Here is a 15,976-nt window from a genome sequence, read left to right on the forward strand (position 1 = left end):
CTGGCAGCGCTCCTGCTCTGTGCCTGAAAAGCTCTGCTGCCACGGAGGGGAGAATTTGAAGTGCTTTTTGAGCTCTCTTAGCTGGCCTGGAGCCCCTGGCAGAGGTTTTTGTGGCGCTGGAGCAGCTGTGGCAGCACCCAGCCCGTGCCTGGCACCAGCAGAGCCCTGTGGAACATCCAGCCCAGCTGGAACATCCCCAGCGAGGTTCCACCCACCCTGGAGACCCCAGGAAAGAAGGAGCTGGGAAAACAAATGAGCTCAGCTGGGCCTGCCGGGGAGGCCTGTGCCAGACCCTTCAGGAAACAGCTTTGCTGAGGGACGTGGAGCCTTCCAAGCTCCGTGCAGATCCTGGCCAGCTTTCCTGCCTCGCTGGAAACGTGAGCCTCGGCAAGGAGGGGTTGCCTGAGGCTGAGCTCACTTTGGCTGTAAAATTGCTTTTTAGGAAGATTTAGCTGCGGACAGGAGCGAAGTCCCAAGAAGGGAGCGGGAGGAAGGGGGTTTGGGGAGGTCATTTTTAAAAGCAGAATTAGGCCTCCTTTCTGCTCCCTTCCCAGCCCACCGGGTGTGGGCATCACTGCCACACACAAACTCGGGGTTTTTCTCCCAGAACAACAGCGAGGGTGCTTTAGCTCCCCACAAAACCTCTGTGAAGGCAGTGGGGGAAAGCTCATCCCTTTTCCAGCTATGGTACCTGACTTTGCTCAGTCCTGTTGCATCTTCTCTGAGATGGAGGTGGGGCAAGGGCCCTAATTGTTATTTTCTGCTCTCATAAGATGGGATTTCTGCTCTAGCAGCTTGGGAGGGCAGTCCCAGGCTTTCCTGAACCCCTGCACAGAGCAGATGCTGAGTGTGGGACTCCTGGAAACACCGTCTCCCATGGCTGATCCCCCATCCCAGGAATAGCTGGCTGCTCCAGGGGCTGGGATTAATTACGTGTACATTCAGGGCTGCCTTTTTGCTGAAGTGAGTTTGGAACCCGTGCCAGGGAAAATCTGGATGTGATTTGAAAGGTGCAGAGCAGTGAATTCTTTCCGAGGCTGTGGGGTGGGGGCAGAATGGGGGGACTCCTTCAGGGTAAAGCAGGAGGCACAGCTGCTTTTCCACTCTTGGAATTCCTGGCTTGGTTCACAGCTGGGATGGCCAGGGGGATGTCTTTGGGGTTCTCAGCTCGCTGGAGATCCAGCCTTTGGCTCCACAACTTTGCTGCTTGAGGTCCCTCTGCCTTTTTCAGTCTCTAGCTCCTCGATCGCAGTGTAGCACCAGCTGTGCCTGGAGAATTCCCACAGGAGGGACCAATCTGCAGAGCCCTTTTCCCTGCTTTTGTTTGTTTGGAGAGATTAACCCCTCCCGTGGCCTGCCTGCTCTGTCTCCCACTGCTGGAGACCCAAATTCCTTATCAGCCTTTTCCCCAAGATTTCCTGGCACTTTTCAGTCCCATTGAAGGCCTGAAGCAGTGGGGACCAGGCTGTATTTTTTTTCCAGCCCCACCTTTAGGAGCTGCTCCATCAATTTTTGCTCTGGGTCAGTCAGATAAAGCAAATCAGCCTTGATTACCCACTGAGGAGTTTGGTTCTTCCACTCCTGGGAAGTGGCACCAGAGGAATTTTCATGGCCAGACAGAATACCTTCAGTAGAGCTTCGCTTTGCCTTTGTAGGGATTAAGAGGTTTTTAAAATCCAGAAAAAGCAGGCAGCACATCCTGGATCTGGGTCCTTGCACAGCCAGGGCAGCCATTGTGTGTTAGTGCCTTATCTCAGTCATCTTTTTCCAAAATCAACTTGTTTGACACATTCCTGGGTGATAAATGCTCAGTCCTCTCTTAGCTTTGTTTGTGTAAAGGACAGTGTATTTTACCACACTTCCTGCTGGAGGGAATTCCTGGTGCCAGCAGGGATGGAGCCTCACTGCTCCAATTGCTCATGCATAACATTATCTATGTAAATAAGAAAATCTAATTATTTCTGACTCCTGGGATTGTGACAAGAAGCTGGGCAAGTAGAGCCTGCAGCAGCAGTGACCTTTGCAGCTGCTGGAAAAGCCCATTATCAGCAGAGCTGCCTCCCCTCAGTGTCTTGTCCTTGGTGTTCCACATCCTGAGGCAGGAGTGGTGCCAGGAGGGGAAAAATGAGTTTAGAATCGTGGAGCCATGGAATGCTTTGGGTTGGAGAAGAACCTTAGAGGTCACCATGGGCAGGGACACCTTCCACTATCCCAGGCTGCCCCAAGCCTTGTCCAACCTGGCCTTGGACACTTCCAGAACCCGCCTGAGGATCCTTAACAAATCCTGGAAGCAGCCAAAGAAAATCATCAGGGAGAGAGCGCTGGGAATGGGGTGGTGGGAACCGTGCCCTGGAGCTGCAGCATTGCTCACAGCTCCCTGCGCCCCTCAGTCTCCCGTGTTTCCCTGGTGTTTTGTTGTCTTTGGCCACGGGAAAAGCCCCACTGGACAGTTCTGCTATTCCAAAATTTATGTCTGGGCCAAGGAAAACATGCCCAGGGAAATGCTACATCTCCCTGACCCTGCAAGTTGCCCACCTTTCCCTTCCAGGAGGGAAGTGGTTTCTCCTGCCTGTCAAGTCAAGGGTTTCTATGGCTGGATTTGGCAGCACTGAAGGGGCTGCAATTATGTTAATTAGGCATTTCGATTAAAGTCAGCTTTTTGTTAGAAAATATACTTCCTTGTTGAAAAAAACAGATCTAGAGCAAATGGAGAGAGGAGCTGGATTTCCTGCTGGTTCATATGCTCCATGCCTGGGCTAATTTAAGATCACTTGTGATGAATTTATTCCCCCAAACTGTATTCTTCTTATTATTACTCACTAGCATATGTTTGTTAAACATTTCAATATTCCCACACCCAGAGCTTATTATTTCAGCCATTTATAACCTACCCACCCATCAGTGATTTCATTTTGGCAGACCTAGAACCAAAACAGCCACTCCCAACCACTGCCAGCAGAACTGGTGTGATCCATTCATCTTTTTCAGCAATCATCATTCAAACAGGATCCTCGGCAGCAAACGCACTGGGATTGCTGATGGGAAGGGAAAACTTGATCATTCTCTTGTCAGATGGAAAAGAATTGCTCAGGGCAAGGAATGGAGCTCCGAGCTGGGTGCTGCTCTCGGTCTTTCCAGATAAATTCCCTGTTCCCAGGCTCTTCACCCTCAAAATAGAGAAAAGCTGGATAGAGGGGGATTTTGTTCTCACTCTGTCACAAATGCTGCCAGATTTGGCTCTTCTTGGCACGCTTTGAGAAGGAATGCACAGCAGGGCAAAGCATTTCCCACCATCAGTGTCCCAGCCCCGCTGCCAACAGCCCAGGAATGAGGAGCAGTGCTGGGTTGGGCTGACCCCGACCCTTTCACTGCAGGGCAAGGAAGGAGCTGCCTCTCAGTGGGTTCACTGTGTGCTCCTGTTTCAAAGCAGGAACTGAGCCTGGCAGGAGATTTGGCTCCTCCAGCAGGTTCTTGCTCGTGCTCTTTGCAAGCTGAAGTTGGCTTGGCTTCAGTTCATCTCTGCTTCAAAAATGCATTGGCAGCTTGCACGAGTCACCCGTGATCCAGCTCCTGGCCAAGCCAGGGAGAAGCACAAGGGGTGACCCAGCCCTGGATTTAAAATTGGGATAAATCACCCAGGCCCTGGATTTAAAATTCTGATCAATGACTCAGTCCTGGATTTAAAATTGGAATAAATCACCCAGCCCTGGATTTAAAATTCTGATCAATGACTCAGCCCTGAATTTAAAATTGTCATAATCATCTGACCATTTTCCTGTGTCCTGTTCTTGGTAGCATCCAGCCCATGGCTTCAGTAATTCCAGGGCTCCTGAGAAGACCCACAGGAGGGACAAAGCCATGCTGTGACTCTCCAAGTGCTTTTTCCCTGCCCTCACGTGGTTTGCAAGGATGGAGTGAGGGGAGTTTGGCTTCTGGGTTGCCCTGTGTGACCCCTTTGATAAATGAAGGGACTCTTGCTCTCCTTGTGATCAGGGATGGGATTGGAAACCCAAGCAGGCACCAAAAAGCCTTTCCTGTGGTATTGGAGATGCCAGGAGGAACTTGAGGGAGCTTCATTCCAACCCAACCCCCCCAAAGCAGAATTTTCCAGGTGATTGTGCTGCAGAGCAGTGCCAGTTCCTGGAGCTTTGGGAAGCGGTCTGAAATCCTGCCACGTACCAACCCTTTTGATCCCGTATCTGTTTCGCTGTCTGCTAATGGCTTTTGTCTCATTAAATGCCAGAGAAGCTGTTCTCTGAGAGAGCAGCTTGAAGCATTTAGGACTCATTAGGCTTCAAAGGAAAGAGGCCTGTACCATAAGCCAGAGGGGAGGAAACGGAGTGGCAAGAGGATCCCATTAATGGAGAACAAAAATAAACCCCAGACAGGAAGGAAAATTCTATAGGTCTGACTAAGAGCTGCAGTCCCGACACTGAGGCTTCCAGGACCAGGAGCTGCACGGGGAAAATCCCTCTGGCTTGGCTGCTGCCCACGCTAGAGCTGGACAATGGGACAAGGGATGTCCTGCCAGTGTTTGCCAGAGATTCTGTCCACACCAGCAAACAGAGAGGTGTCAGGCTTTGATGGGGGCTGCTCCTCGTCATTGCCACACTGGTGAGAGACCAGGGGGATGCAGTTTGCTGGGAACTGTTTCCTCTTCTCTCCTGGAATGTCCTTGCCACCTGAACTGTGCCTGGTTCTGACCAGGTTTAATCTGTGTGAGGAAATGGGCTTTTTTTGGCTATGGTGCTTTTGGCTAGAAGAGGGTGTGCAGGGAAAAGGTCTTGAGGGGGTGATTCCGAGGAGTGTTGTGCTGACCTGCCCTTGTGTCCCCTCCTGTTGTGTTCCAGGGAAGATCCTCTTCCGCCGGAGCCACATCCGCGACGTCGCGGTCAAGCGCCTGATCCCCATTGATGAGTACTGCAAGGTAAGGGGGGCTTCCAACACCCACCAAGGGCAATCCCAGCTCCATCCACCTCCATCCAGCTCCATCCAGCTCCATCCTGATGCACTGACACAGAATCACACAGAACCACCAGCTTGGGAGAGACCTTCAGGATCATCGAGTCCAGCCCAGCCCCACCACCTCAACCAGCCCACGGCACCGAGTGCCACATCCAGTGTTTTTTAACACATCCAGGGATGATGACTCCCCCAGGGCAGATCATTCCAGAGCTTTATCACCCTTTCTGGAAAAAACCTTTTCCTGATCTCCAACCTGTATTTCCCTTGGCACAATTTAAGGATCACGGGGAGTGTGGGTTAGCCCCTGCTCTCAATCCCTTTTTCTCATTAAAACACACCCAGTTTAGCTTTTCTCTGCTGGGAGCTTGGAGACCTGGCTTGCAGGGGGCAGAGGTACCCAGCCCCACTCCAGTCTGCACCCTGCTGCTGGGTTTTGCATTCCTCCTGTCCTTCCTCCAGCTGCAAAGCAGAGCCAGCTCTGGAAGGGCTGGGAAGAACCTGGCAGAACATCACCACAGCTTTGGAGGGAAATGGTTGTGGTTTGAAGGACTCAGCCCCTCAGGGAGCCTTTCCTTTCCCATCTCTTGGGAAAAAGCCTCCTGTTTTATGTAGCAGGCAGCACTTGAGGCTGTAGGATGGTGAGGTGGTTCCCAACTGGGATGCAAACTCCAGTTACTGGTTACAAAAGTGACTTGTACCTCAGAAAATTATTGGGACAGAGAGAAGGCTGAGACAACTTGCTCCATACTCTTGAAGGGTATAAAACTGGGCTGAAGTGTAAGGGAAATTAATGATTTTGGGGCAGATTATTTTTTTTGGCAGGGGAAACAAAACACTGAAGTCCACAACAAATTATTTTCACACATATCAAGTGTCACATCTCCCATCAAAGATCTGCATTAGTACGTGCAGCAGCCATGGTAGGACTGGTACCTCCAAAATCCACTCTGAATGGTGCTGGGAATACATGAAAGACTGTAAAACCCACGGGAGAAGATGGGGAAATGGTAAAATATCCATAGGTGAGGGAGATGTGGCAGTGCCTTTGTGTGGCTGTGGGGTTTGGGCCTGAGCCAGGGAGGCCGTGGCTGGAATAACAATTCCAGGGATGGAGATGAATTAGGAAATGCATCTTGGCAGCTCTGCAGAGGGGCTGCAGATGAGGATCACCGCTGGCCAGGACAGCAGGTGAGGGCAGAGTGATGGAGATGTGCTACAGAGCTGTCCTGGGGGAAGCTGATGGTGCTTGGCCCCTTGTCCCCTGAGCCACTGAACTGTGTCAGCTCCACAGACAGACGTGGCCGTAAATTCAATTTTGGGGAAGAAAACGTCCCTCAGTGATAAAATGCTGCAGCTGCCTCTTTCAGAGCAATGCTATTAGTGGCATAAAATATAATGAACCCATTTGACTTAACAACTGGAACGTAATGGCTGATGTTATATGACCCACTTAGGGAGCTGTGTTCTCCTCCTCCCGTTAATGCATCACCCAGGAATTCCGAGCTCTCCCTGCCTGGCCTGGAGCTGCTGCTTACCCGGAAAGCAGCTGAGCTGAGGTGGCTGTGGGACTGACCAGGGCCTGCAGAGAGGTAAAAGGAGCAAGGAATTAGCAGCAGAAAGCTGTGTAAGGAAGTTTCTGCTTTATTGCCATCTCCTCTGAGGGAAGTTGGGTGTCTTTGTTCTCTGGGAGAGCCCTGCAAAGAGGATGGGTGAGATTTGGGGTGGAAGCAGGGAAGAGGAGCAAAGGAGGGGGGAGCCACTGCTTTCACAGGGCAGTGCTCCTGCTGAAGGGCTCTGTTCCAGCTCCTGTGGTACTGAAAAATGTGGCAATTTAAGATAAAGTGTGGGAAAAGCAGCGAAGGAATCAGAGCAACTGGTAAGAGCAATGAGTTGCTAAATGAGACTTCAGACAGCCATGGGACTGGCAAGGAGAGGGAGCAGAGACCCAAAATGTCCTCCCATTTCTCCAGTTTATTCTCTTTGTGTTCCACATCTGCTGGTCTTTCTCGTGGTGTGGGATCTGCCTTCCTCCTGGGAAAGGGTTCGAGGGTTTGATGAAGGAGTGGTGATGCTCTACCCCAAAGAGACTGAAATTGCTGCTGCTGGAGAATGATCCTTTCTCACTGCCTGCAAAACAGATTTTAATCCAACAAGGGTTCTCTGTCTTTGGTCCTTTCCCCTCAGGCCTGCAGGCAGCGGGATGGGAAAGGTGACTTTGCTGTGGCTCCAACACCATGGGCCAAAGCTCTGTGTCCTGGTGGCCCTGCCCAGGTCACTGCTTTGGGTGGCAGGGCCAGAGCTGGGACAGACATCAGGCTGTTTGTGCCACGCTTGCTGATGTAGTGGCCAGCAGGGTCAGCTCTAGGTGGGCTTCCTTCAGAACACCCTGGGAAATGAGCAGCGGGCCTTGTGTCTCCTCCTTCCAGCACAGGGTGTTCCCTGGGATCACCCCCTGCTTCCAGAGGGCACAGAGCCTTCTCCAGGCCACAAAATCCCAGGATTCTGGCACAGGGGATATCGCTTAGATCACGGGATCCAGCTGGAGCTGGGGAGTGGTACCGCATGGGAATGGAATCCGTGCAAAACCTGCTATTTGAATAGCCCTTCCCTGGGCCCAAAAGCCATGGAGGGAGTGGTTTTCTCTCTGCTCTGTCTCACATGATCCTGTTCACGTCTGGCCCATGATTAGTGGTCTGACAGTCTGCTGTGCTGGCACTGAGGGACTGGCTGCTCAGTGCCTGGAAGGGTTTTGGGGGCCAGCACTTGGGGCAAGAAGGAGCCACATCTGATCTCTGTGGTCACCCCGAGGCTCTGCAGCTGTGGCTTTGTCTCCAGGAGAGAAATGAGGGGAGGTTTGCTCTGCCCACATTGCTGTCACGAGACTGCTGGGACAGCAGACAGAGGGGAGGGGGAATTGTACAGAAAACCGGTTATAAATCTGCTCCAGGTCGGGCTGCAGCTCTGCTCCCTGGTTTGAAATGCTCCCTTTTTCCATTGCCTCCCCAGCCAGGCACTCTCACCCTGCAGGTCCCACTGTTGGAGCTTTTTTACAACCAATTCCTTGAAGGGAAGGAATTTCACATCTCCTGCTGTGCCACAGAGCAGCCTCCCAGCCCTGGTGTCTGTGCTTTTGCTTCCCTTGCTTCTCTCCCTGCCCCTTGCCAAGCTGCCATTGCCCAGGGAGGCATTTTTAGGATGTGCTGGGATGGCACTGAGAGTCTGCCACGTGCAAGCTGCCCAGCCTGTCCCAAGGATGGCTGTTCCACACTGGGAAGCTGAGCTGGGAGGCTGGATGGACACCCCTGTGGCTCTCACCCTCTGACACAACATCTGCCCAAAAAGCTGGAGCTGGCTAAGCAGGGCCTGCCCAGTCTCTGCTTATTCTCCTTTATTGCAGCAGGGTGGGGTGCTGGGTGCAAGTGGGGCTCTCTGGGTTTGCTGTGCTTCTCTCCAGCCTGTGCTGGGGTCCCCTGGGTGCCACTCATGTCCCAGCTCCCTGCACTCCCAGGACTCCTCCCTGGGCTCCTTGCACAGTTTTGGTGCTTCCCATCACCCGTGTCTGTGTTTGCTCCTCAGGCTCTGATCCAGCTGCCTCCCTACATCTCCCAGTGCGAGGAGGTGCTGCAGTTCTTCGAGACACGACCTGATGACTTGACCCCCCCCAAAGAGTGAGTTGGGTGGGTGGCTGCCACTGCTGGATCCTGGTGGGACACAAACTGGGATCCTGGTGGGACACAAACTGGGATCCTGGTGGGACAAACTGGGATCCTGGTGGGATACAAACTGCCTTGGACTTGCTGATACCCATGACTCTGGTGTTCATGAGCAGTTCCCTAGCGAGTGAGAGATCTGGGATTTGGAGACTTCCATGGAGAGGCTGTGCAGCTCAGTGTGGACACCTCTGTGGGGAAGTGGAAACATTCCATCTTCCCTTAAAGTGTTGGTCTCTTCCTGAGCCTCTTTCTACTTGCAAATACCAGTCTCAGGAGCACAATCAGCCTGAAAAGCCTCACTTCCCATGTTTGCAGCAACCTCTGCCTCGCTGGAAAGGCGCTTTCCCTCAGCCATATCCATGAGACCCATCCATAACAACGCTCCAGAGCCTCTCCATGCAAAGCCAGGAAGGTTTGCAGGGAATCTTGCGTGCCTTACACAACTCGGTGTGGTTCTAAGTCTTGTGACTATGAGCTGCTCTGGCCAGGAGCCACCCATCTCTTACTAATCATGAGCAGCATAAATCTGAGCAGCCGCCCCCGTGTCCTGCTCTGCTGCTCTCCCTTTCCCTGCTGCACGTGACACGGCTCCAGCAGAGCCTGAGCAGTGGAGGAGGCCTGATTGATTGTTAGGGGAAAGGCAATAAATTGATTTGACACCATTCTCTATTAGAAGGGTGTGGAGGTAGATTAAAGGGATTTTGGTTTTTCTCCCCTGAGCAGCAGCTGGGCCTGTCAGGTCTCCAGCTCAGTATCATGCTTGGGTGGACTACATCTTCTCCCTGGGCTTTTGATTATTTTCATTCCCTCTTTTAACTCCCCCTTCCCCCATCCCTGCTTTCCCCTTTTGGCTCCTGTTTCTATTGGCTCGGCTTTTCATCATTTCTCCAGCAGCTCATGGTCATTGATGAGATTGGTCTGAGAGCCCCAGAACCCATTAACTAATTGCTTGCTGTCGCTGATGCTCTCATCTGTCCTGCCCAGCTATTGCTCACCACTTAACCTGTGGGTCATCCCTCAGGGAAGGTCATCCCTCAGGGAAGGTCATCCCTCAGGGAAAGCTCAGCCCAGGGACAAGCAAGGGACACCAGGACAAGATGAGCTTGCAGGGACATCAGAGGGGGGGTATCAGAGGGTGGTGCTGTTTTGGGATGTGTGGCACTGCCTGTGTGTGGATCTTTGAGCCCTGCACGAGGGGAGGAGCTGCCCTGCAATAGGAGTCAGGTCTTGGAGCTGCCTGCAGCTCATGGGATCAGCCATGGGGGATGGAAGGGCAGCTTCAGTCTCTCACCTGCCCTCCTCACCTTTATTTTGTCTTTCAGGCTGAGCCAGAAATGAGGCAGGGTGGGCACGGTGGCCAGAGCATTCAGGGGTGGGTGCTGAGTGGGGCAGCCCTGTGAGCTGCTGAGCTCGCAGCTGGAGCTCCCAGCTCTCTGTCCTTGCAGCCATCAGGGCCAGTCCCCTGCCACCTCCCTGCTGTGGGTCTGAGAGATAAGCACTGGCTGGAGCCCAATCCCAAACATGTTTCTGTGGTGGGACAATCTACAGGGGATGGGGTGCAAAATTCTGTGAGTTTGTGAGTTCTGGCCATTGCAGGGCTGGGTGGGTGAGCGGGTGATGCTGAACCCAGTGGTGGTCATGCTGCTTCCCTTCCTGCTGCTCTCCATGGAGAATGTGCTGCTTCCCTTCCTGCTGCTCTCCATGGAGAATGTGCTGCTTCCCTTCCTGCTCCTTTCCATGGAGAATGTGCTGCTTCCCTTCCTCCTCTCCATGGAGAATGTGCTGCTTCCCTTCCTCCTCTCCATGGAGAATGTGCTGCTTCCCTTCCTTCTCTCCATGGAGAATGTGCTGCTTCCCTTCCTTCTCTCCATGGAGAATGTGCTGCTTCCCTTCCTGCTGCTCTCCATGGAGAATGTGCTGCTTCCCTTCCTCCTCTCCATGGAGAATGTGCTTCTTCCCTTCCTCCTCTCCATGGAGAATGTGCTGCTTCCCTTCCTGCTGCTCTCCATGGAGAATGTGCTGCTTCCCTTCCTGCTGCTCTCCATGGAGAATGTGCTGCTTCCCTTCCTCCTCTCCATGGAGAATGTGCTGCTTCCCTTCCTTCTCTCCATGGAGAATGTGCTGCTTCCCTTCCTCCTCTCCATGGAGAATGTGCTGCTTCCCTTCCTCCTCTCCATGGAGAATGTGCTGCTTCCCTTCCTCCTCTCCATGGAGAATGTGCTGCTTCCCTTCCTCCTCTCCATGGAGAATGTGCTGCTTCCCTTCCTCCTCTCCATGGAGAATGTGCTGCTTCCCTTCCTCCTCTCCATGGAGAATGTGCTGCTTCCCTTCCTCCTCTCCATGGAGAATGTGCTGCTTCCCTTCCTTCTCTCCATGGAGAATGTGCTGCTTCCCTTCCTGCTCCTCTCCATGGAGAATGTGCTGCTTCCCTTCCTCCTGCTCTCCATGGAGAATGTGCTGCTTCTCTTCCTCCTCTCCATGGAGAATGTGCTGCTTCCCTTCCTCCTGCTCTCCAGGGAGAATGTGCTGCTTCCCTTCCTGCTGCTCTCCATGGAGAATGTGCTGCTTCCCTTCCTCCTCTCCATGGAGAATGTGCTGCTTCCCTCCCTGCTGCTCTCCAGGGAGGAGATTCAAGCTTGCAGCACAGAGGGGCTCAGTGGGTGCCCCTTGTCCCTTTGCCTCCAGCATCTCAAGGACATCCCCGTTGTGTCCCCATCCCATTCCCAGTGCCAGAAGGGTATTTATTAGCTACAATTCAAAATGCTAATTAATAAAAGTCCTTGACTCTCTCCTCTGGAGGGATTGGGAGCCCATTCCCGAGGCCTGGAATGCTGCCAGCTCAGCAATAACGAGATGGGAGCCGTGATAGACGGCTGGGCTGGATCAGACGTGATGGCGTGTCTGGGCTTTGGCCGGATGTCATCCTTCATCCAGCAGATAAATACTTTGCTCTGGGAATTTGAAAGGGAGCCAGGCCATGAACAGAGTGGGGAAAAGGGAAAAAAAAGAGAAAATTAAAAAAAAGATGGATTTTTATGCTGGGTGGTTGAAAGGAGGGAATGAGGGAGAGGAAAAAGGACTGGTCAGCCACTCTCACAGGAGCCTTCCTGCTCCCTGTCCCTTCCCTTGGCCTCCCTGGCTGACAGCTCTGGTCAGCCCCTGCCCCGAGGGTGGCAGTGAAGGACACATGCCTGTGAGCGCTGTTGGATGCACCCTGTGCTTGTTCTGCCTGGTGTGCAGCTCAGGCTCCAGCCAGGGATGTCACCCCAGGATGTCAAACCCTGCCAGGGGCCACAGTTGGCTCCAGTCCTTGAAGCTCTGGTTTAACTGCAGCTCATGGAATTCTGATTTAACTGTAGTATTTTGAATTCTGGTTTAACTGCAGTTCATGGAATTCTGGTTTAACTGCAGCTCATGGAGCTCTGGTTTAACTGCAGCTCATGGAATTCTGGTTTAACTGCAGTTCATGGAGCTCTGGTTTAACTGCAGCTCATGGAGCTCTGGTTTAACTGCAGCTCATGGAATTCTGGTTTAACTGCAGCTCATGGAATTCTGGTTTAACTGAAGTTAATGGAGCTCTGGTTTAAGTGTAGTTTGTGGAATTCAGTCCTTGGTTCTGGCAGTGTTTGGGAATGGAAAGAGGAGGTTGGACAGCCCAAGTATTTCTCTCCAGGCCCCTGTGGTGTTGTTTTCCCCAGAGCTGGAGCTCTCCCTGGGCTGGGCCAGGGCTCTCCTGCTTTTCCTGCAGTGCAGCTCCCTTCAGCAGCCCCGTGCTGAGCAACACCAGCTGGTCCCTGCTGGCTCTCAGCTGAGTTCCTCAGCCCTTCCCAACCTCCCACCTGCCCTCCAGACTGTCCTGAGGAGAGGAAAAGGGTCAAATTCTGACTTCATTCCTCCTCCTTCCACCACTGCTCCCAGCTGGGCAGGATATCACAGCCAGGAGTGGAGTCGAGACAGGATTCTCCAGCACTTGGTGGGTGGAACAGGGAGGTGAAGCCCTCTCTCCATCCCCTCCTTCCTCATCCCCAACTTTGCTGCGTCCTCCTGCCTGGAGAGACCACATCAAGCAGGAGAGCAGAGGGAGGTGGCAGGGTTTCTGCTGCCAGGGACAACTGGTGGCCTTTGTGATGTGGATCCCTGTCCAGCAAGCTCTGGACTGGAATTACTCCACTGCTTCCAACTCACAGAGCTGCCCAGCATGGGTCAGAATGAGGCTGAATCCAGGGGAATTTGTGAAGAGCACTGAGGGAAGGAGAAGAGAAATGGTTATGGAAAAAGAGATCTCTGGAAAGTTAGCAATCTGGGGGATGTGGGATTTTTCTCCTCAGTGTTGGATGGAAGCCCTGCAGCTTCAAAGAAGAGAAGTCATCAAATTCCTGCTCCCCACGTCTCCCAGCAGGTCTGACCAGCACAGGATGCTGAGGTGGGAGGTTGCTGTGTGCACCCCCCTCACCTCCCACCCCACTTCTGCAGTTCAGAGCTGTTTTTAACCACAGCAGAGGTGCTGGGGAAGGCTGGGGAAGGCTGAAGGGCTGGGCATGGAGCCACTGCTGAGTCAAAGCATTCAGCTGCTCTCTCCTCCAGCTGAATTTCGGCTGTGGGACATGAGGGAGCCCAGGTTAACTCTGTAGAGAAGCAAGGCCCCAGTAGTTATTAATAAATTATTAATATTAACAACTATCAAGTCATTAATATGACCAAGTAGTTATTTATTCACTGCCCACAGTTACAAGTGGGATGTGGTGGGGAATGTGCTGTTCCCAGAGGCTGGGGATGGGATGTATCCCTGGCCATGAAAAACCTCTTCAAGGAAAAGCATCTTGCACTGGGTTTTTTCAGCAGCTGAGCAGCCCATCATGCATAAGACACTTATAAAAGTTGTTGCTTTGAACTCTGTCCCTGTTCTAGGATGGAGGGGCTGCAGGAAGCCTCTCCTGGAGCTTCTGCTGGTGAGCCAGAGACCCACGAGTTGGTGGATGTTGGTTTGGATAAGGATTCTTGCTGGCCTGTAGCTTTAGGGTCGTGTTCTGCTCTCACAGCTTGTACACAAAGTTGTTTTGCATTTCTCCTGGTGCCCACGTGCACATTCAGCAGGAGTTGAGGCTGGATCCCAGCTCCAAGACAGCCTCCTCCTTCCCCTTGTGCCGAGAGCCAGCTTTCCTGGATGACAGCAGACAGAAATACCCAATTTCTGCAGAAACCTGCTTTGTGCCAGGTCCCTGGACAGAGCACTGGGTTTTCTGAGCTGCCAGGGCAGGTTCTGAGCCTGAGGGCTCAGCTTGGCTGACTCTGCAGTGTCCCTGGAGTGTGGGGACAGGGGCTCCTTTCAGTGCTGCTGGAGCATTTGCTAAACATCACTTCTCCCAAACAAGGGCTCTCTTGTACCCCATTCCCCGCCTCCATAAATTTTGCAAACATCTCCAAGCTTGCTGAATGCTTTGGAGATGAACCCCCTCCTGACAGCTATTTTGGTGGCATTACTGTATTACAGCAGGATTTATTTTCTTTTACAAGAGAAGGGTTTTTTTATTTTATATGAGGGAGATGTTTTCTTGGAACGCTGACCTCAGATCCGTCCCATTTGATGTGGCTCCTGTGTGGGTTTGCAGCAGCTGCAGTTTTTTTCCTTGTGTTGGTGCTCCAGTCCTTCACCTATTCATGAGCTGGCTGTGGCAGCAGGGCCAGTGCTGAGGTCCCCAAAGCCACATTTGGGGGCACTTTTCTCCTGTGAGTCCCACTGCAAGGTGGGTTTTTCTGTGTGACAACCTCAGGGCCACCTCCCTGCAGCCCTGGGACCTGCCTGGCCCAGCAGCCACCAAATGTGCCTTAGGAAAGAGTTTATAAACTCAAGCCAGCACGTAACAACTCTTCTTTTAGACCTGGGTTTATAATGAATGACTTTTAATTAACATTTCCTGCCTGAATTATGACCCTGTAAGTCCATGAAGAATTTCAGTGTCCCCAGCATCCTGCAGTCAGTAGTTTAGCAGTTGTCTTACAAGCTGTTGAAAAGCAGCCTCTTAGTTTTTAATTCACCTCCCAGTCTGCTCACTTAGCTGAACCCCTGTGCTCCCCATCTCACTCCTTCCCACCCCTGGATCCATGGGGATGCTGTCTAGAAAGGATGTTTGAGAAACCTGACTCTCTTTTCCTAAAAAAACCCCGTGGCATGGAGATCATTGAACGTGCTAAGAGTTCTCCATGTGTCAGAGTTTCCTTCCAGGGGATTATGAGGTTCCTGAAGGACACTGAGCTGAGCCCACTGAGACTGTGGTGTTGGCTCAGAGCTTTAAGTGAGGCTCCAGCCACACAGCCACCCTTCAGAGTTCTGGGAAGCAGCTGGAGAAGCATTCCTGGGTTTTTCCAGTCCCGTGGGGCTGGTTGGTGTCCCCTTGTCACAGCTCTGCCTCGGTGCCTTGTAACTGTGGGGGTTACTGCTGGGGGGGCTGGAGCTAAATGAGATTTACAGGGCAAGGCAGAGTGATTTTTCATTCTCTTCTGCTGGAGCCATGAGTTTCCAGGGAACTGTGCACGTGAGCTCTGCTGCTGCCCTTCTCTGCTCCACAGGGATCCGAGGAGGAGGAGGAGGAGATGCTGCCGGGAGTTTGCTGCTGTTTCCTGTCTTGTCTGAGCTCCTGTCCCCTCTGAGGAGCTTGGGCTGGGGCTGCTGCTCCTCAGACCTGCAGCTCTTTGTGTCCCTGCCAGGAAGATCCCGGCAGCAAAGTGAAATTGCAGCTCCTTCCTTGCCCCCTCCCTCAGCAGGGGATGAGTTCCAGTGATGGGTTTAGCAGAAGGCAGGGGGAAAACACCATCTCCCATCAGCACAAGGGGACCATTCCCACCTGCTGATCTCCAGCTTTGCCTCCCTTCCCTGTCATACCTCTGAACTGGGGGGATTTTAATGGGGCTTGTTAATTAACTCTGATTTAGCTCTGCAACGCTGCCTCTGTGGAGGAATCTTTGGGATGCTCTGTCCTGTAGGTTCCTCTGCTGGTCTCTGTCCCTGGGCCGTGGTGTTGAGGTCTTTGCACAGTCTGTGCTCTCTGAACTCAGCAGGCTCCAGTTTCTGTAACAATGCCCTGTTTGTTTGCACTCCATCGTGGCTGCATTTTATTTAATTGTGTTTGTACTTCCCTGGCTGAGTGCCTGGGCTGCTTCCAGGTGGCTCGGGGGGAGTTGTAAGGCCAGGCCAGCACCCAAGCCCACCGAGGGAAGGACAAAACATTACATTTCTAAATGAAAGGAGTGGGTCAGGGGCTGTTTGCAGGGTGGGTGATGCCCATGGAGACATGAGCTGG

General features: G+C 52.7%; 1 protein-coding gene across 6 annotated transcripts in view; it reads left to right on the plus strand.

The window, feature by feature from the left end:
* The window catches only part of SH3PXD2B (SH3 and PX domains 2B), a 61,593-nt gene that overhangs the window by 26,444 nt on the left and 19,173 nt on the right, over positions 1 to 15,976 (plus strand). For 4 of the 6 annotated variants that reach the window (XM_086852135.1, XM_086852134.1, XM_086852138.1 and 1 more), the window contains exons 4-5: positions 4,851 to 4,927; positions 8,542 to 8,633. In XM_086852135.1, the coding sequence (XP_086708261.1) occupies positions 4,851 to 4,927; positions 8,542 to 8,633 (169 nt within the window). Of the gene's footprint in view, positions 1 to 4,850; positions 4,928 to 8,541; positions 8,634 to 12,755; positions 13,102 to 15,976 lie in introns of those variants that run through there. The other 2 variants (XM_086852136.1, XM_086852137.1) reach the window with 2 other exon arrangements.

This window comes from Cyanistes caeruleus, chromosome 15 (assembly GCF_971803275.1).
Source record: "Cyanistes caeruleus chromosome 15, bCyaCae1.hap1.1, whole genome shotgun sequence".
In the NCBI taxonomy this organism is placed as follows: domain Eukaryota; kingdom Metazoa; phylum Chordata; class Aves; order Passeriformes; family Paridae; genus Cyanistes; species Cyanistes caeruleus.